The 20,826-nt window shown below is 33.3% G+C and overlaps 1 protein-coding gene across 2 annotated transcripts in view; it reads right to left on the bottom strand.

Annotated features, from left to right (window-relative positions):
• The window catches only part of LOC126748426 (protein tipE), a 70,805-nt gene extending 50,215 nt beyond the window's left edge, over positions 1-20,590 (bottom strand). The window contains exon 1 of one of the 2 annotated variants that reach the window (XM_050457669.1): positions 19,178-20,590. In XM_050457669.1, coding sequence (XP_050313626.1) covers positions 19,178-19,943 — 766 coding nt within the window. In that variant the 5' untranslated portion in view covers positions 19,944-20,590. The remainder of the gene's footprint in view (positions 1-19,177) is intronic. The other variant, XM_050457668.1, reaches the window with a different exon arrangement.
• Between the last annotated feature and the right edge of the window lie 236 nt (positions 20,591-20,826).

Below are 20,826 nucleotides of genomic sequence, written 5' to 3'. Positions count from 1 at the left end.
TCGAACTTCGTACACCAGCGTACTGTCGCGGCGGCGGCGTTGCAACATCTCGCCCGTTAGGAACTTAATATGTGTAGTAATCCATTCGCCAATCTGTATATGTATTGCAATGACACCAATGCAACTACCCAGATTGATGAATGATATTTCTTTATTAAGAAAATTTTACGAAGATTTACCATTTTCATAACAGACAGTTTTTCAGCAGAAATGGGTCATACGGTATTGAGATTGCCTGCTTATTATTGCATGGTTAACCGAATTGAACACATATGCCATGAACTCAAAGCATTGGTAAGGAGGAATATTGCTTTCCCGACTTTAATTTTTTCTATTATAGAATTAAATCAATCCGAATTTAAAAATATAAAAACAAAACGTTAGAAAACTGTGTAAGATGTATTAAAAACATTGAAAAATCGTCCCTAAATATAGATTTAATGCTCAAAGAGAAGAGAATTAGCAACTTAGATGACGACAGTGAGAATGAAACTGCAGCTGCTATAGTAGCTGTAGTTGTGTAAATTACAATACTGTATATATTTATATCCTAAAATCAGTATGTAGTTTTGTATATTATGCTTTGTTATAAAATTTTATTAGTAACAGTTTACAAAACGATTTTCTGCTATTTTACTACTATAAGAAAAAATTTTTATATAGGCCTTTTCTAGTATCTTAATATAATACAAAACAAGACATTCCTTCTTATCTTTCTTCATTAAGCAATATTCTTTACCACAAATAACACTCCAATCACTATTTTCAACAAGGAAATGATAAAGAAACCATGGGCGTAGTAAACAAAAGCACTTATTTAATAAGTAAATGCTTTTACAATTTTTTTTTCTGAAAGTAGTACAAGCTAATCTGATATTCCTATTAAACTATACTTTAAGCTTTACATCGATAAGTCTTCAATACTATTGAATTGAAGTGCGTGAATTTTACATTACAAAGAGAATTAAAATACCTTTAAAATAAGGTATCACTCAACTCCCTTTCCATTTAGGATTTTAGGAGTGGTGTCACCCCCGCCCAGGGGGCTGCACGTGTTAACGATTTTTCACCAAACTTGTGTCCTCCATCGAAAGCAAAATCTACGGGTCTGAGCTTTTTTTTCTTAAAAATTTTACTGCCACTAAATGCCTGTTTCGTTTTTGATGCGCCACCCTGTATATTGAAACACTTACGTTATATATTTCTGTAAAGAAAAAGCAAAACAAAAAAATTAAGAGATTCTATGTTCTTGTATAAAAGTCAGCATATATTATTATAGAAATATTATTATATGTAAAATATGCATTATAGCGTTGTTTCTCAAAAACATTCGAAATAAAACAATGTTGAAAACCTGAAATTTCAGTTTTTTAAAATAATGTGATGGGATATTAAGGATGAGTAGATTTGAGGGATGGGTATATACGAGAATTTTGTAGGTTTTTAAGAACTAAAAATATAACTTTTTTGCCCACCATATCTTAATACTTAATTACACGTTAATAGTGAAAAGTTTATATATAATTATATATTATATATAAATATATTTTTTATATATAATTATAAATATAATTTTTAATAATAATTTTATAATATTATGAAAATGTAAATACGTTAATTATTCTCTATAAGTTGATTCGTAGGGTTTCTTTAGGCTTCTACTTACGTTTGGTTTATTATTTTTATCTATAGTGTTTAGTTTTTAAGTAGTTCATCTTGTTCGAGAGCCCCATTTTGGCCCCAATTTAGGTTATTTAGGTTATATTATTGTAAATCTCTGTAGTTCTAATTTTCTAGAATTTATATACTTGCTTGCCTGATGACTGTCAGTATTCTCCTAAAATTATTGGTCTCTTTGGGAAAAAACAATGAAGATAATTCTAAATATTTCGAAACTGTTCCATCGGGTTTTAAAAAGGACGAAAGACAATTCATTCAGTTTTAATTGTTTAGTCAGTTTTTACCTTGGAAACAATTAAACGACAGTCAAGGCGAGTTAGGTTAGTGTTTTTGACGTTGACAATAAAAGTATGTGCCCGAATTTCGTTACAATTGGTGTCAGAAGTGGGATATTTGGAAGCTAATTTTAGTGCATGCCTTTAACAAGAAGTCAGGCCAAGATGGAGACCGAGAAAATGATGGAGTTGCTATTAAGGAAGTTTGACGAGCAAAAAGTAGAACAAGAAGAACGAGACCGTAAACAGAAAGAAGAACAAGAAGAACGAGACCGCAAACAGAAGGAAGAACAAGAAAAACGAGGCCGTAAACAGTAGGAAGAGCAAGAAGAGTGAGACAAGAAATAGGAAGATTTACTAAAGACAATTGAATCTGACCTGAAGAAGGAAAATGAAGACCTGATAAGGACCATGAAAGATGACCTAAAAAAAGGAAATGAAGACCTGATTCGAACCATGAAAGATGACTTACTTAATTTAAAAGATAATCTTAAAAAGAAACAGGAGGAACGAGACAGAAAACAAGAGGAACGAGTTTTACAACTTAAAGAAGATCTGGAGAAGAATCAGAAACAATTAATGACTAACTTTGAAGCAACGGTAGAAGAAGAATTGGGGCAAGTACAAAAAAAGATCCAAGAACTAGAGATGAAAGTAAAACGGACTCCTCTTCATCCCGATCCTAGAATGCAAACAATGATGAAAGTGAAGCCACCAAAATTCGACGGCAAAGAAGCATGGAGTACCTATTTGAATCAATTTGAGGCCGCTGCTAGGGGAAATCGCTGGGATAACGAAGAAAAGGCAATCAATCCTAAGCTAAGCCTTAGAGGAGAAGCTACAGAAATATTAAGAATGGTGCCACCTGAGGATCAGCTCAATTTCGACGTACTGGTACGTACCTTAGAGATGAGATACGGTGAAGCTCATCTACAACAAGTGTACCAGGCTCAATTGAAATCTAGAAGACAACAACCTGAGGAAGGGCTCCAACAGTTTGAGGCCGATGTTGCTCGACTAGTAAATCTGGCTTACCCTTCAGCCCCAACAGAGTTCCGAGAACAAATAGAACAAATTTCTATAAATTTTTTTTATTGACGGAGTTCGAGATCCAGATACTAACGACGCTCTAAGGATGGCTCATCGTAAAAATATATCAGAAGCTTTGGCCCATGGACTAGAATATGAGGCAGCTTTTCAAGCAACTAGAAGGCAGACACGAATAAGACAATTCAGAACTTCGGAAAGTGATCTCGAACACCGCCTAAAAAAGATTGAATCATTATTAGCGATGAAACCTAAAAGACCATTGCAATGCTGGGATTGCACTGAGGAGAGGCACCTTAAACATCAATGCCCCAAGCCTTTAAGAGATCCAAGGAACCAGGAAACCTCTAACTGGGAAAAATATGCTTAACAACATTTCAACAGCCAGTACTAGTAGCAGAAATCATGGATGATGTAATATTAGGATTAGATGTTATGAATGCTCAGCAGTTTAAAATGGATGTATATAACCGGATATTGACGACGAGAAATGAAGAGATTTTTATGCACCACCTATATGAAGATAAAGTAAATACCAGAGTCGTTAAGTTATTCAAGGATATTACTATACCAGGAAATTCAAAGGTGGTGGTTTATGCTACAACTGGAGGAAAAGGGGGAGAGACTGTTTTGATTGAGCCCATGGAAAACTGCAAACTATATGGTCAAGGAATTTTTCCAGCCAAGACGTTATCTACATAGAAGAAATCTACTGTTTTGGTTCGAATGGTAAATTTAAAAGGATATGATCAACACCTGAAACAAGGAGAAAACATTGGCGTATGCTCTGAAGTAGTGGCAGTCATGAAAAATGCTGATAGAAGTCGTTATTCAAACAGACCTTTTCCTGTATGTTTACAAAACCTATTTGAAGAATCTTCTGCCAATTTAACTATAGACCAGTGTAGTAATTGCGACGTCTTCTTGAAGAAAATCAAGATGTGTTTTCCTTGCACGATAATGACCTGGGAAGAACTGATTTGGTGCAGCATCGAATTAACACTGGAGACAATGCTTCGATTAAACAAGCACCTCGAAGAATTCCGATAGCTAAATAAGGAGAAGTTTCCTCAATGCTCCAAGAAATGAGGACACAAGGAGTGATAGAACCTTCTCAGAGTCCTTGGACATCTCCAGTTCTGTGCTAGTGAAGAAAAAGGATGGATCCACTAGATTTTGTGTAGACTATCGGCGACTGAGTGACATTACCAAGTAAGACAGTTATCCCCTACCAAGAATTGACGACACCCTGGACACGGTATCAGGTTCACAATGGTTCTCAACACTCGATCTAAAGAGTGGATACTGGCAGGTAAAGATGCACCCAGAAGATAAGGAAAAGACCGCATTCTCGACTGGAACAGGACTTTGGCAGTTTACAGTAATGCCCTTTGGACTCTGCAATGCTCCAGCTACCTTTGAGAGACTTATGGAAACAGTTTTACGTGGAATGACTTGGGAATCATGTTTAGTTTATCTGGATGACGTCATCATACAAAACATTTGAAGATCATTTAAAGAATATTCAAGAGGTATTTATTAAACTGCGAGAGGCCAGCCTGAAGCTAAGTCCTAAAAAATTTTGCTTATTTCAAAAAGAAGTTCGATACCTTGGCCATGTAATATCAGAAAAAGGTGTCAAGACTGATCCAGATAAAGTAGAAGGAATTGAAAATTGGCAACGACCCACTGACAAACACCAGTTAAGAAGCTTTCTGGGCCTTTGTACCTATTACAGAAGATTTGTAAGAAATTTCGCTAATCTTGCAAAGCCTCTACATAAGCTCACGGAGGACAAAATGGTATTTAGTTGGTCAACAGACTGTGAAGAAGCATTTCAACGGTTAAAAAGAGCATTACGCACATCTCCAATTTTAACATATCCGATTCCTTGACAAACTTTTATTTTAGATACCGTAATGTTGGAATTGGGGCCGTTCTATTACAAAAATATGAAGATGGCGAGCAAGTGATAGCTTATTTCAGTAAAACGTTATCAAAACCAGAAAGAAACTATCGTGTCAGCAGACAAGAGCTATTGGCAGCAGTAAAAGCAATTGAACATTTCCATAAATATTTGTATGGTCAACGATTTATCCTTAGAACTGACCATGCTTCGTTGAAATGGCTGTTTCAGTTTAAAACCCCGAAGGACAAATAGCAAGGTGGCTTCAATGATTACAAGAGTATGACTTTACAATAGAACATAGGAAAGGCGAATATCACCAAAATGCCGATGCTTTATCGAGAAGACCCTGTATTGAAACATGTCAACATTGTTTTAAAAAGGAATCAAAACAGCATCCAGAGATATTTACTTGTAATCGTATTGGCCTTCACAGTTCTAAAGATGTGTGAAATGTAGCTAGTTTAATCCAAGATCAGTGTGATGATCCAGTATTTGGTCTTATTTACGAACTGATATCTCGAGAAATTTCAAAACCAGAATGGAAAGATATTTCCGACAAATCTCCAGAACTGAAAGATGATGCAGTATCTTGTTGGTGCACCCTTTGAACGAATTGCCCTAGACGTAGCAGGTCCCTTTCCTATTTGCTTTCCTAGTAGCTCCAGTAACCGATATGCTCTTGTTGCTATGGATTACTTTAGTAAGTGGCCCGAGTATGCCAGTTGCTGGGAATCAATAAGACCCGTACAACCCCACTACAGCCTCAGTCTGATGGAATGGTTGAAAGATTTAACCGCACATTTAAAACCTATTTGAGGATGGTGGTAAACTCTTAGCAAACCGACTGGGATACCTGTATACAACTATTTCTATTGGCATATCGTTCTTCTATCCACAAGTCAACTGGAAAAAGCCCGGCAAAAGTTGTCTACGGTGATGAACTTCGTTTACCTTTGGACATTATTACTGGAAGACCCCATAAGTCTGAAACCCTTGAGGAGTACATCGACCATTTACAAGAGCGTTTACAAATTGTTCACGAACAAGCACGGAATAAACTTCATCTAGAAAGTAACAGAATGAAATCACGTTATGACATAAAGGCAAATTCTACCGGTTTTAATCCTGGGGATAAAGTCTGGTTATACAATCCACGGAGGACGAAGGGCAAGTCACCAAAGCTCGAGAAGGATTGGAAAGGTCCATTCAATGTGGTCACCAGAATCAACGACATGGTGTACCATATCCGGCGACATCCGACAACGAAGATGAAAATTGTAAACATCGTCCGGCTAGCGCCCTATCATGACTCATGTTTGATCGGGGCGATCAAACTTGAGAGGAGAGCAATTATATGAAAATGTAAAAACGTTAATTATTCTCCTAGTTCTTGTACAATTTTAATAGTATTCTGCAGTTAAAGTTGATTCGTAGGGTTTCTTTAGGGTTCTACTTACGTTTGGTTTATTATTTTTATCTATAGTGTTTAGTTTTTAAGTAGTTCATCTTGTTCAAGAGTGTTCCCTATTTTGGCCCCAATTTAGGTTATTTAGGTTATAATATTGTAAATCCCTGTAGTTCTAATTTTCTAGAATTTGTATACTTGCTTGCTTTGGCTGTCAGTATTCTCCTAAAATTATTGGTCTCTTTCGGCAAAAACAATGAAAATAATTCTAAATATTTCGAAACTGTTCCATCGGGTTTTAAAAAGGACGCGCTTCGTGTCAATTCATTCAGTTTTAATTGTTTAGTCAGTTTTTACCTTGGAAACAATTAAACGACAGTCAAGGCGAGTTAGGTTAGTGTTTTTGACGTTGACAATAAAAGTGTGTTCCCGAATTTCGTTACAATAATATTAATTTTATTATATATAATTATAATTATATATAAATATATTTTGAGTTTGCTCACAGTATTATGCTAGTTCCAGTCCAACTTTAGAGGTTATGAGGTTATATCGTAGGAATGCTTGAAAAATTAGAGTGTAAAAAAACCTATGTAAGCATTGCAAGGAAAAAGTAACTACATCGCTTGGCTGTGAGATCTGTGGATGCAGCATCCACAGAAGTTGTGCTTTTCAGGCAAAAGTCGCCGATCAAAGTGAAAAAGTAAACTGCTGTAAAAATGAGGTTAAGGAAAGAAAAACCAGCACATTAGAGAAGTTATTATTTATTTATCAGTTCAACGATAAGTAAAACTGTTTTATATTATTTTGTTTGTTTATATTTATTTGTGTCAATAAAATACTTGAATTAGCAAAACTTGTAACAAAGAGAGGTGTTCTCAAAGGTCAGCTTAACCGTTTTTCCAGTTTTGAAAATATTAAAAAAGGAAATGAAATCTTGGTCAATGATGTTCTTGGCACAGAAGCGAGTAAGACTGGGTAAAATTGAACCGCTCTTTGACGAATTTAATGACTTGCAATACCAAATTGAATTACTGGACACCTTCGATACTGGCGAAAACGAAAGAGAACATTTTGAAAAAATATATTTTGGTTTAATAGGGGAAGTTAAAAATTGTTTAAATTTTCATGATGATTTAAAAATTCCAGAAGCGTCAGTAGATAATCGTAGTAATGCTAGTAGTAGTAATATGTCTTAGAGGAGAAAACATAATAAACAATTAAATTATAATAATTTTAATAGTGATAACCAAAATGATTTTTTATCCTTGGTAACACTTCCACCAATTAAAATGCCCACATTCGATTATAAATATGATCATTGGTTAGAATTTAGGGATACGTATTTAGCAATGGTATATGATAATAAATCTTTAACTGAAATTCAAAAATTTTATTATTTACGCAAAAGTCTAGAGAAAGGAGCTGCAGAAGCAATCAAATCATAAAATGTATCTGCGAAAAATTATAAGGTTGCTTGGCAATTTCTAACTGAACGCTATAAAAGAATACATTAATTATTTATAGCTATCTTCACGAATGAATATCCTAAAATTCATAAAGAATCCCACATAAAACTCCGTAATATATTAATATATTAAAGGCATTAAAAACATTGGGAAAAAATACTGATTGTAAAAATACTAAATTGTTTAGTTGTATCTGACTCAATTTGTAAATTACCCAGCATGAATTTTAATAAAGAAATACTAAAAATACCAAGTTCATTTTATATAGCTGATCCTCATTTTAATGTTTGTAAAGATATTGATCTTCTGATAGGTTCCAATATCTTTTCGAGAATTTCAAGGTAAGGTTACCACGTATTAGAACATGATTTGCCCATATTAAAAAATACTGTGTTTGGATGGGTTGTAGCAGAAAAATTAGCATTAGGTAATAAATACTGGCAGAAAATTATAAGTTCCTTACCAATACTAGGAACTGAGAAATCCTTAGAAGATATTTTAACTAAATTTTGGGATATTGAAGAAATTAAAGGGTCAAAACAAAACAGATGAACAAGGGTACTACGAAGAATTTTTTGAGAAGACGGTTAAGAGAGATGCAACTGGAAAATATACAGGGTGTTCATTTGAAAACTTCCCATCACGGATTTATCGAAAACCACTGTTTAAAAAAACGCCGAAATACGTCAAAAGGTTTGTCAAGGGGGACAACTTTTTAACCTAAAATTACTTCACCCCCTTTCATTTCTGCCCCCAAGGGTCATCCCCTTAAAAATTTTAAATGGCAAGGGGTATCGAGTAATACCTTTTTTAAAAGGTCTTTCAAAGTCTTTTATTTTGACGTTTGATTTTTTTTAATCGGTCGATTCGTTTTCGAGAAAATTAGAAAAATCTTTGTTAATCTAATTTGTTCAGATAGAAAACAAAAACATGAAAATTGAGTTTTTATTTCAATAAGTGTTCAAAATGTTGCCCATTAGGGTTTGCCAAATCTACAATTCGTTTATAATTTAAAACGGAAACTACCAACATAAACAGCAATTCCGAAGATTAGACGTGGAAAAAACTAAATAACAACCTGAATTTTTTTCCGCATTCTTTTCATCAACACATATATCCTTGGGCGAACTGTATTTATTGTTATACCTGCTTAGTTATTTATAATTGCTAAGGAAAATAAAGAATTTATTTTGCCGTCAGTTACATTTGTGACAGTCTTGGAATAGTGAAAATTTATTTGTTGAATTGAAGATTTTACTTCCAAAATGGTTTACACAGTAGCCGAAAGAGTGGAAATAATTATAATTTATGGTGCCCAAAATCAATGTGCTTGGCAAACTGCCGTCACGTTTAACGCCAGACATCCGGAGAAGATAACTTCGCATAGGTATGTTTTGGACCTTGTTACTAAGTTTACTGAAACTGGATCTGTTGCAAATAAAAAACGTGATCATCGGTGAAAGTTTTGGGTCATTTTGGAATAAATCCTAATACTTCATTACGCAAAATTGTTGCTGCCACTGGTATTTCATTAGGCTCTGTTCACACAGTTACCAAACTTCATAAATTTCATCCAATCAAAATGAAAATATTGCAAGAGTTAACCGAAGACGATTTCGATAGGCGAGTTGAGTTTTGTGAAAAAATGACTGAAGCGATTAATGATAATATTATTCATGTAAAGAATATCTGCTTCAGCGATGAATGCACATTTTATCTAAATGGATTTGTTAATAAGCATCACTGTAGATATTGGAGCAATGAAAATCCTCACGCATTTGTAGAAGGGCATACCCAGTACCCTCAAAAAATTAATGTATGGGCAGGCATTTTAGGAAATAGAGTGTTTGGGCCATTATTTATTAACGGAAATTTAAATGGAGACATTTATTTGTCACTCCGCTTATCACTGAATCCATTGAAAACCAATATGATGGAAACCCTATACTTGATGAGGCTGAAATATATTTCCAGCAAGACGGCGCTCCTCCTCACTATGTTCTTCCCATTCGGCAATGGCTAGACGACGAGTTTTAAGGTAAATGGATAGGGCGAAGGGGGCCTATAGAATGGCCTGCTAGATCTCTTGATATAACGCCGTTAGACTTTTTTCTATGGGGTCATTTGAAATCTATTGTGTTTACTCCCCAACCTAAAAGTTTGGATGAACTTCGTCAACGCATCATCGACAGCTGCCATGATATCCCATAACATATTTTTGAAAATGTCCGTCAGGAATTTGAACATCGCCTATATCATTGTTTGGCCAAAAATGGGCAACATTTTGAACACTTATTGAAATAAAAACTGATATTTTCATGTTTTTATTTTCTATTTTAACAAATTAAGATAAACAAAGATTTTTCTAATTTTCTCGAAAACGAATCGACCGATTTAAAAAAATCAAACATCAAAATAAAAGACTTCGAAAGACCTTTTAAACAAGCTATTACTCGATACCGCTTGCCGTTTAAAATTTTTAAGGAGATGACCCTGGGGGGCAATGGGTGAAAGGGGGTGAAGTAACTTTAGGTTAGAAAGTTGTCCCCTTAACAAATCTTTTGACGTATTTCGGCGGTTTTTTTTTAACAGTGGTTTTTGAGAAATCCGTGGTGGGAAGTTTTTAAATGAACACCCTGTATAGTTAAGATACCTTTTAAAAAAGAAATTAAAGAACTTGGATGTTCGAGAGATAAGGCTTTAAAAAGATTTGACTTACTAGAAGGTAAATTTACAAATCAATCAATCAATCAATGCTTTATTGTCAAGAAGTGTTGGAGTACGAAGATTTGAGATCATATCTCAGGTGGATTTTAGAGACAAGAAAGAATATTTTCTTCCTCATAAAAACAACCAGTCTTACGACGAAATGTAGAGTTATATTTGATTCGTCCTGTAAAGCAAATATATGTGGAATACGTGGATCATCCTCTACAACATGACATTTTCTCCATGTTATGTAGATTCCGTCTGCATAAATATGTTATGACAGCGCACGTTTCTAAGATGTTTAGACAAATATTAAATTCACCTGAACAGCGAAAGTATCAGAAAATATTTTGGCAAATAAACAAGAAAGAAATTGCGTCAAGTTTGCATAATTAGGACATACAACATAATTAGGAGAGATTTCTCTATGGATGACCTTTTAGCAGGGGCCAGCAATGAACTGTTAAAGATACAAAGGAACATTACAAAAGTTTTGAATCCTGCCGATTTCCAACTTAGAAAGTGGTTATATAATGATAAAAATTTACTAAAGAAATTTGATCTTATTGATAATTTAGATATTAATATATTGAATATTGGTCAAGGAGAGCAAAACAAAACGTTAGGTGTTTATTGGGATTCCAATGATGATGTAATTACCTATAAGGTAAATAACAGTCAAGTTTTTTCTCTAAAAATGATATCAAAAAGATCCATTTTGTCAATAGCATGCCGAGTCTTTGATCCTTTGGTCTTAGTAGGTCCCATCATAATTAAGGTCAAACTATGCAAAAATAATTCAAGAGTTGTGGAAGGTTAAGATTGGTTGGGACGATCAACTCCCAGATGAAATACTAAAGATATGGTCAGACTTTCAAGAAGATTTGGTTCAGATTAACAACATAAGAAGTATCGGAGTATGTATTCTTGGAAGTCCACCGATTTAGTGATGCTTCTGAAAGAGCTTATGGAGCTTGTTTGTACATGCCATTTGTACATGTCGTTGTATTATGCCCTGCAAATTGATTATTACTAATCTGTTCTGCGCAAAAGCGAGAGTTGCACTCATAAAACAAATTACTTGGCCGCGTTTAGAACTGTGTGGTTTTCTTTTATTAGCAAATTTATCAATTTAAGGCAACAAAAATTTAGTATTTTAATAGACAAATTCAAGGATATGGGAACTATTAAAAACATGTGCATAATTATGTGTTCGATATTTTAATATCAGATTAGAATCATTACCACAATATTTTTAAATTCTTTTAATTCAATATTTTAATTTCAAAGGATAATTTCAATTTTTTTTTAAAGCAAAACTAAAAAATTTAGTATTTTAATAGACAAATCCACGGATATGGGAACTATTAAAAACATGTGCATAATTATGTGTTCGATATTTAATTATCAAATTAGAATCATTACCACAATATTTTTAAATTCTTTCAATTCAATATTTCAATTTCAAAGGATAATTTCAATTTTTTTTAAAGCAGTTTTAAACGTCAAGCATAACTTTTAGAGTTTTAATAGTTCCAGCACACGAAATACTTATGCCATCTCAAATAAGATGGCCTTCATTATTGTGACTCATCAATAGGATAATTGAACAATGGACTGAAATATAGGTTGCAGTCTTGCTATGACCCTGAAACTGAACTGTTTTTTAATTTCTTTTGATTTAACGAAAGTTTGTCGATCTTAACCCATATTTTTTAAATGAAAAAGTTTCTTATTACTGCAGATCATGTCAAGATGTCTGAAACATTTAAATACATATTATTGAGCTATTTAAAACCAAATTATATACATAAAAGTGACCTATCAGATATCGATCCAAGTAATGTGTCGAAGTTTATTAGACTAAATGAAAAATATCTTGCGGTGAGAGTGGCTGAAAATGTAAATAAATTAAACTCTTACGGAAAAGATGATTTTTGTATTAGATGTCGGCAATTTTAGATAATTTCCTGTAATGAAATTAAAAAATTGATTGGTTTCATTTTAAAGAAAATCTTTTGTGCAAATTGCAACATTTGACACTAAATATAAGGAGAAACTTTAATAAATTTTAGATATTACGAATTCCTTACCTAGAATTATAAAACCAGATAATTTGTTCAAAAAATAAAAGGTGGATGATCAATGGAGGCTGTATTGTGAATTAAAATTTAAATAATGACATCTAAAATTAAAGTCTTATAAACAAATATCGAAACAAAATAATGTTATTTATTTTGATAACTCCATGCCGCTAATATTGAATAACTCCCAAATGCACCATGTGAAAGAGTTTTTCAAAATTAAATTTGAAAAAAAATTAATATTTGAACTCGAATTTGTACAAATTTGAATGCTACAATCTGAAAATATCTACTTCTTTGCTACGAGCAATGGAAGCAGAAAATTTGTACAAGTCCGATAATGAAGAAGATGTGGAACTTTGTTTTGCAGGCTAGTCGTGCCATCATGATAGGTACCTACCTATTTAAATTTTATGTATAACTTATTAATCAAATAATAAGATCCGAGCGATTCACCACTTGCTATTTTTATTATATCTACTTTTTACTTTTTGGTTAATTTTATATCAAAACGATGGTCAATTTACTGTGACACTGGCCTTAAAATTAAAATGGATTTAAATATATATTTTTATATCCCTATTAGTCACGTCATTCAGTATGTGTGTGGACTGGGACCAGGGTTTTGCGATGCTGCAGTGCAGTGGCTAGGTAGTAATCCTTTATCTTCATCAGATAATATGCCAAAGGTGTGGTTTTAAGATGACATATGATAGTGCGTGCTACCCACGTCCGGCCTCTTCGAGGGTTGGGTGGGTAATCGCTTATCCGGGGAGTTAAAGGGCAGGATTGCAAGTGATTCCTATATTTGCTTAATTTATGGAGACTCTGGGATGGGGAGGAGGGGAAGCGGGGTCGTTTGTGAAGTGGCCGATTTTTATATAAATGAGAAGATGGCCTGAGAATAGTTTTGTTTTTGTAGAAGAAAAATTCGAGGATTTTGGATGAACCGTAATGAACTATGTAAGTTGGTTCTTGGGGGAAGTCATACATTGAATGGAGAGGCGTATGCCATTTCTTGGATAAGGAGACCGTTTAGGTTTGAACGTCTACAACATTAGTCGAGGTGTTTGCCGCTTAGGTCGCCTTCTGCCAAGATTTAAGTATCAGGAGAAAAAAATCCTATAAACTCTTAGTAACTTCATTGTTGGCACTTGAGTAAATGGAACCAAGCGGAGTATACGACGTGGTTTTATTTGAGAGTAATATTTGACGTTGTAGGTCCGGGGGTGAGGGAGGAGAAGTTCTTCCTTCTTCTTTAGAAAGTAACGGCAATGAAGTGATCGTGATCCTCCTTGAGAGGAGCAGGTTTTCCGGAAGTTCAGTTGCCATCTCTCCGGTTTTCAACTTTTTAACCGTGTTTCGTTTTTCAAAAGAAAGTGGAGCGCAACTGAATCGGACTCGTTGTCACTGGACCTTTGAAGTGAAGGACTTGTTGATAATGTCGCGTCAGAACTGATGATGCTAACTTTTTTATTTTGAAACAGGCGTTTATTATAATAAATTAAAATTTATATTTATATACCACTATTATTAACCGTATTTTATTATATAACGCTCAATGTGGAGATATCAACTATATTCGAAAAATACGAATCTTACAGCTTTATATTAAGCTAATGCCCTCTTATCAAGCTTAAACGTTTTAAGCTGTTACCAAAATAAGCTGAGATATAGAAAAGTGGATTAAATGGATAATATAAGTTTTGTATTAATCATTAAAAAAGCTTATACAGTGCTTTCATTTCAAAACAATCCACCCTTAATAACTTAAGGGTTGATCTTAAAAAAAAAAAAAAAAAAAACACGTCAAATTAGATATACAGGGGGACGTTTAATTATGCATTTACTGAAGTTCTGTCAATCACCTCCTCACCTCCAGCTAACCTCACTTTAATATGTCAAATAGGAACCCCCATTGTGTAATACATCATAATAAGCAGCGTAAAATTCTCTACTAAATTCTAATTGTCTAAATTCTCGGTACCTAAAAAAATGAAATCGGTAAATGAGTAAGCAAATAGTTAGCGAAAATGTCTATAAATAATGAATATTTTATTTACGCCAAACTTTAGTATTTTAAATGAATACTTTTAGTGTGGCACCTACATCATTTTAAAATTCTTACATTTTTTATAATAGATCATCAAAAAAAATACAAGCAATTTAGTTAGTTAAAATGTGTGGTAACAAGCAGTACAAGCAAATTATTTATTTTTTTAAGTAAAGAATGTGTACCGTTATTTGCGAGAAAAAAGAGTGTCTTCAAATTTTTTGCAAAAATCTTTGCAGTCTTATAACTTTGTATGTGTATTTATTTCACATATATTTTTTGCGAAACCTACCTAATAGGTACAAAAAACACTGCAATACCTTAGATTTTTAAGGCGTTTAAAAAGCAGGCGATTTATTATTGTTAAAACTGTCAGTTTGACGCGTACAATTTTTCAATTTTAGTTAAAACAGTGAGTTAATAAAATGGTGTATACGCTAGCCGAAAGAATAGAAATAATTTTCCTTTATGGAACTCAAGATCGGTGTGCTCGCAGAACCGCGAGAGCATTTAATGGAAGGTATCAAGATAAAAACGTGAGCCATAAATACGTATAAGAATTGATACGAAAATTTCAAGAGACGGGATCGATTTGCAACAAGAAAAAATATGAAAATAGAGTTGTCGATGAAGCATGCCAAGTTTAAGTACTAGGACAATTTGGTATGAATCCAACTTTGTCTATACCAAAGGCCGCAAAACTAACAAATATTTCCACTGGTTCCGTACATAAAGTTTAAAAAAAAAATAAGTTCTTTCCTTATAAAATTCATATTCTTCATGAACTCGGAGAAGATGATTTTGATAGGAGAATTCAATTTTGTGAAGTGATGTGCCAGCGAATTGACGATGATCCCCATTTATTGAAGAATATTTGCTTCAGTGACGAATCGACCTTTTTTTTTAATGGCCTGGTGAACAGACATAACTGTAGATACTGGGATAATGAAAATCCGCATGTTTTTCGGCTATAAGGCCATACCCAATATCCCCAAAAAATTGATGTTTAGGCAGGAATTTATGAGAATTAAATAATCGGGCCATTTTTTTTGGAAGAAAATTTGACTGGCGAAATGTATTTAAAACTTTTAGAAATTGTAATATAATCTATGGAAAATCAAGTAGATCAACATGGTGCTATATTATTGAATGAAAATAATATACATTTTCAGCACGATGGAGCTCCCGCGCACTATACTTTGGTAGTTCGAGAGTGGTTTGATGAAAATTTTCGAGAAAAGTGGATTGGCAGACATGGTGCAATCGAATGGCCTGCGCGGTCTCCGGACCTAACCCCACTAGACTTTTTGGGGCTATTTATAAAACCCCACCTGAGAGTATTGAGAATTTAAAAAATAGAATATTTCAAGAATGCAGAGAAATTAGCGGGCAGATCCTTGCCAATGTTTGTAAGGAGTTTGAAAATAGGCTTTTTTCTTGTCTTGCTAATAACGGCGCGCATTTTGAATATTTAATAAAATAAATTTGTTAAACTAATTAAATTTGTTTTTCTACCTTACCGATTTACACTTTAGTTGCTTCTTGGCCAATCAATTTTATTTTTTTTTACAACCAATGAATGCCCTTTGAAATAATGTATCACACCATGGGGTAGCCATTTAACATACCAAAGTTTTGCGTAAATAAAATATTCATTATTTCTAGATATTTTCGCTAACTATTTGCTTACACATTTACCGATTTCATTTTTTTTGTACCGTTGAATAGAGAATTTTACGCTCCTTACTATGATGTATCACACGATGGGGGTTCCCATTTGACATATTAAAGTGAGGTTAGCTGGAGGTGAGGAGGTTATTGACAGAACTTCAGTAAATGCATAATTAAACGTCCCCCTGTATATCTAATTTGAATCTATAAGGTATGGCAGAAGTCGACGCTATTTTTTATCTACATCTAGTCAAAAAGTTACTAGTTTAAGTAATATATGTAATTTTAGTTTAATTGTATTATGTGTAAATAAAGGTAACGAGAATAATCAAGGTAAAGAGTCCGATAACATGTAAAGGACTCCATCAGAGCTTCATCCTTCTGATATCTGGGATAAGTGAATGTTCGCCCTTCCAAAGGCGTTTACCGTTTGGCATGAATCTTCATAATAATAATAAATGCTTTTATATTACGTTACAAAATTATATGTAAATCCATATCAAGGTACGGCGAGATAACACAGGGCTACTATATCTAACCGTTATAACATAAACAAAACCTATAAGTACTTGGGGAGTTATTAGTTGTAGTACTAGGACGAATTAATTTATATTGGAGCCGCTTTTGTTTAATGAGCTGGCCAAATATGAGAGAAAGCACTCCAATAAATATGGTTAAAAAAGTAGTCATATTATGGATAAAATCATTAATACCTTATTGTTATTTATTTATTTTTATTTTGTTTTTGTTTATTACGCTTCGTATTATTTAATTACGAGCTTTCCTTTAATATTTTTAAGTCTAGTCGTAAATAAACTTTGTACTATATTATCCGTTAGACCAGAAAAAGTTAGCTTAGGTTTCAGATAAAGCAAATTAAAAGTGTGTCTAGTTGCTTAGTTCATAAAATATAAAAAATATAATTCAAGTCGTTGAGGAACATACTTTTTTTTCTTAATAATTAGTAACAAAAATAATAACAAAATAGTTTATTTACCATATATGTCAACCTATTAACCAGTATGACAACAAAAGATTATAATATAAATGTAGCTGACTGAAATGACGAATTGGATAGTAAATAAATAATAATATGACTTATGTTTTGCATTAGGCATACATACCTTCAAAAAACTAATAAACATTTTAGAACTTCAATAATTTAATAAAAGAGATTTAACTCAGACGAAGCCTAAGGCTAAAGACTAACCTTAACATCAGGTTTTGTTTACATTTTTTTCCTCGAGTTTTTGGTCTTTATTGGCCTTGAAACTTCGGCTACCAGTTGTTCTCTGTGACGCCCATATTTGCGTCTATTATAATATATGGCGGCCGCGTGTTCAACAAACTGTATTTTTAAGGAACCGAGAAATGCAGGAGAGGTGTTTGGTTGCCTATGTGACTTTTGTAAAAAGGTCTTTTGCAGGGCCTAAACTGTATTCTTGGAGTTAAGAATGCTTTGAGGCTGGAAAAACGGGTCCCCTGGAAAACATTTTAAGCGAAGTCAAAATTGCTAGTACGGAGAAAATGAGCAATTTCGAAAATCAAATTCGTGATATAAGTGATGAGCTACACAGTTTAAAAACAAGCCTTCGTATTATGTTTGATGACATTAAAAAGGATCTTAACAAAATTAAACAAAGCCTATCTAAGACTCCAATAAATACTGAAAATGAGAAAACAGGATACAGCTCAGCAGATCTGGAAAACTCACTTTAAATAACTACTCTCCAAATCCGTCGAATGCACAGAGATCTTACTTTGTTCTATAATTGACTGCACTGTCATACTCATGACCCCAATCTTACAAGTAAAATAGGACTTCATGTCCCCTCTTGGCAAACTAGATTAAACAATGTCTTCCAGGTCAACTCCCATCACACCAACTATGGCCAAAACTCATTTTTGTCCAGATCAGCTAGATTTAGCAAATAACTTTTCAGCTGAGTTGGATTACTTTCAAAATAGCAAAATATTTAAGAAACAACTTGAGAATTGTAAATGAAATGCTGATTTTCCATAATATTATTGTATCTCTCCTGTTTGTGGCGAAACAGAAAACTTATTAATTAATCTTGTTTTGTTATTTGAGGTTTAATGAACACTCCTGGTTAAGCTTAATTAAACTTATTTTCACTGATTGTGATTTTTGTATTTTTGTTATGTTTGTTTCAATCTTTGATTATTTTATTTATATTTTTTTGAATACCTATTTACTTAAATTGTATATATAATTATTGTGATACCAGGGTTAGGATTAAATTAAATTTGATACTTTTAAATTTTTTCTATTGTAAATTTTCTTTATATTGGGCTGTGGCTCGTTGATAAATAAATAAATAAAGAAAATTGGCTCTGGTGCCTACTGAAACACCACTGTTCCTAGTAATTCCGATCTAGTTGAAACTAAATAAGCGCTTTATTAATTTAAATTAATGCAGTTTTTTTTTTAAGTTAAAGCTCTCTTTTTGAAAATGAAAGCAATTCCGACTTTTTTCTTAAGACGTAACTTTTTTTTACTATCTAATGAATCATCCTCTAAACACATAATATAATACGTATAATAAACTATACAATTTATACATGTGTACAGTTTATTATATCAACAACTTTTAATACATATAAAAACCAGCTTAATGTAATTAATCTAAAAAATAACTAACGACTTAATTTTTCAATATTAGATTTAAAAAAAATTGCAAATAATACAATGTTCTTTTAGTTTTTAAAAATTATAAAATTATAGGTAAAGAAGACATTTTACAGACTGAAAACCTTAGCATTTTTTCATATCCTATGTTTCTTTTAGTTATATACTTTGTTTAAAAAATTATTAGGATCGTATTCTCTTAAAGCTATATATTAAAATCATTACCTTCTACATCAATTTCTTCGGCGTTTTTCTCCAGGGGTGCCGCCTCCTCATCATCAGTGTATATTTTAAAGTAAGCAAATGCCAGATAAATAACAGAAATAATGAATGATGGAATAGGTATACACATTGCATAGACCAAGTTCATGTAAACCTGCCACATGTCTAGATCGCTGATCACTAACCCAGGATCAATTTTACTGTAATAACAAGAATAATTTGAACCAACTGTTTTATAATTTTTTAACCAAATGGAACAATTCAATATTGGTGGATAGCCACAGCCTTTAACATTTGGTAATAGTCTTGCCTCTTTATAGTACCATTCTGAAGTGTTCGGTTGTAATCCGGTTGTTAATTCACTTTCGTAATCATAGTCGTCTAAATTTTTTTCCTGTCTTACAAACGGTGTTTCCATAGTAGCAACACCTGGAGGAATATAACTTGAATTCCAGTAAGAGTTATTAGACATTTTTTTGTAAGTGACAAATATTTGTAAACAATCATAAATATCTTTGGTACAACCTTCTCTGCAAGATGTCCAACTGCAGTTTGAAGCTCCTATTAATCTTTGAGTTTTAACTGTAACACATAGAGCAGGTTCCTCGTCAAATTCCATAAAAATAGTAGTAAAGGCAGGGTCTATGACAAAAGGCACCAGAAACAGGAATGAGAAGAGGCTGAATATGCCGAGTAACACAAAGAATGCCGTGATATAAAAAAGAAGCTTTTGTTGCCAAGTTGCTTCGTCAATATTTTCATTTCCCATGGTCGTGTCGCAAGATGGTTCGACTACTACGAGGATGCTGAGACCCCACCATCTGCAAGCAACTTAGCGCGAGCGGCAGCTTAGGCCAGCTCACACCTAGCACTTCTTAGGTCACTCCGAGTCACACAATTCTTTTCATATTAGTATACGCAATCATAACTATTCTCGTTTTATATAAGCACTTTTTCTTGCAGTTTTTCTACAACAAATTTTTACATTATAGATTGTTAATGTTGTAAAATTAGTTTATGTTAAGGTCTTTATAGTATTAAGAAAACTAAACAATAACCCGAATACACTAAGTTGCTGAGATTGCCATTGCTATGACTCTGACAGCCATGGTGTTTTGAGCATTGCGGCCCACAACTGAGGCAATCTTTTTCTTATCGATCCAGACCCGGGTTCTGACAGATTATTTGAAAAACCACGTCGAGCCGAGAGTGGAGCCACTTGTACCTGATGTGTAGCGGTCATAACCTCACAGATTTTGGTAAAAAGAAGTTTTTGCGGTAAGTCCTCACTCTTATTTAACGTACTTAGTGTCTAGTTAATGTTTTCAATTATTTTTACTAAAAAAAAAATTTATTAGCACAAGTGATTCGCTTATGATAACTTTCTTATTGTGAAAAAGCTGAATTATGCGCGAGGGTTTTGTATCGATCGGGTTTTCCGCAGTGGAGTATTGATTCAACAGAATAACACAGTCCTGCAAAGCTATGTTGCCGGATTATCCAAATATAATTTCGTCTTATGATTATAGTTAGTATTTGATTCTTAGAAATGCTTATTACAGCAGCTATTTATTAAAAACCCATTTCAAACATATGCAGCATAATAAGTGAATTATAAATTATAAGCCATGACGAAGACAAAACTAATATAT

This window comes from Anthonomus grandis, chromosome 22 (genome assembly GCF_022605725.1).
Source record: "Anthonomus grandis grandis chromosome 22, icAntGran1.3, whole genome shotgun sequence".
Lineage (NCBI taxonomy): Eukaryota > Metazoa > Arthropoda > Insecta > Coleoptera > Curculionidae > Anthonomus > Anthonomus grandis.
This window is presented reverse-complemented; position numbering and strand designations above follow the sequence as displayed.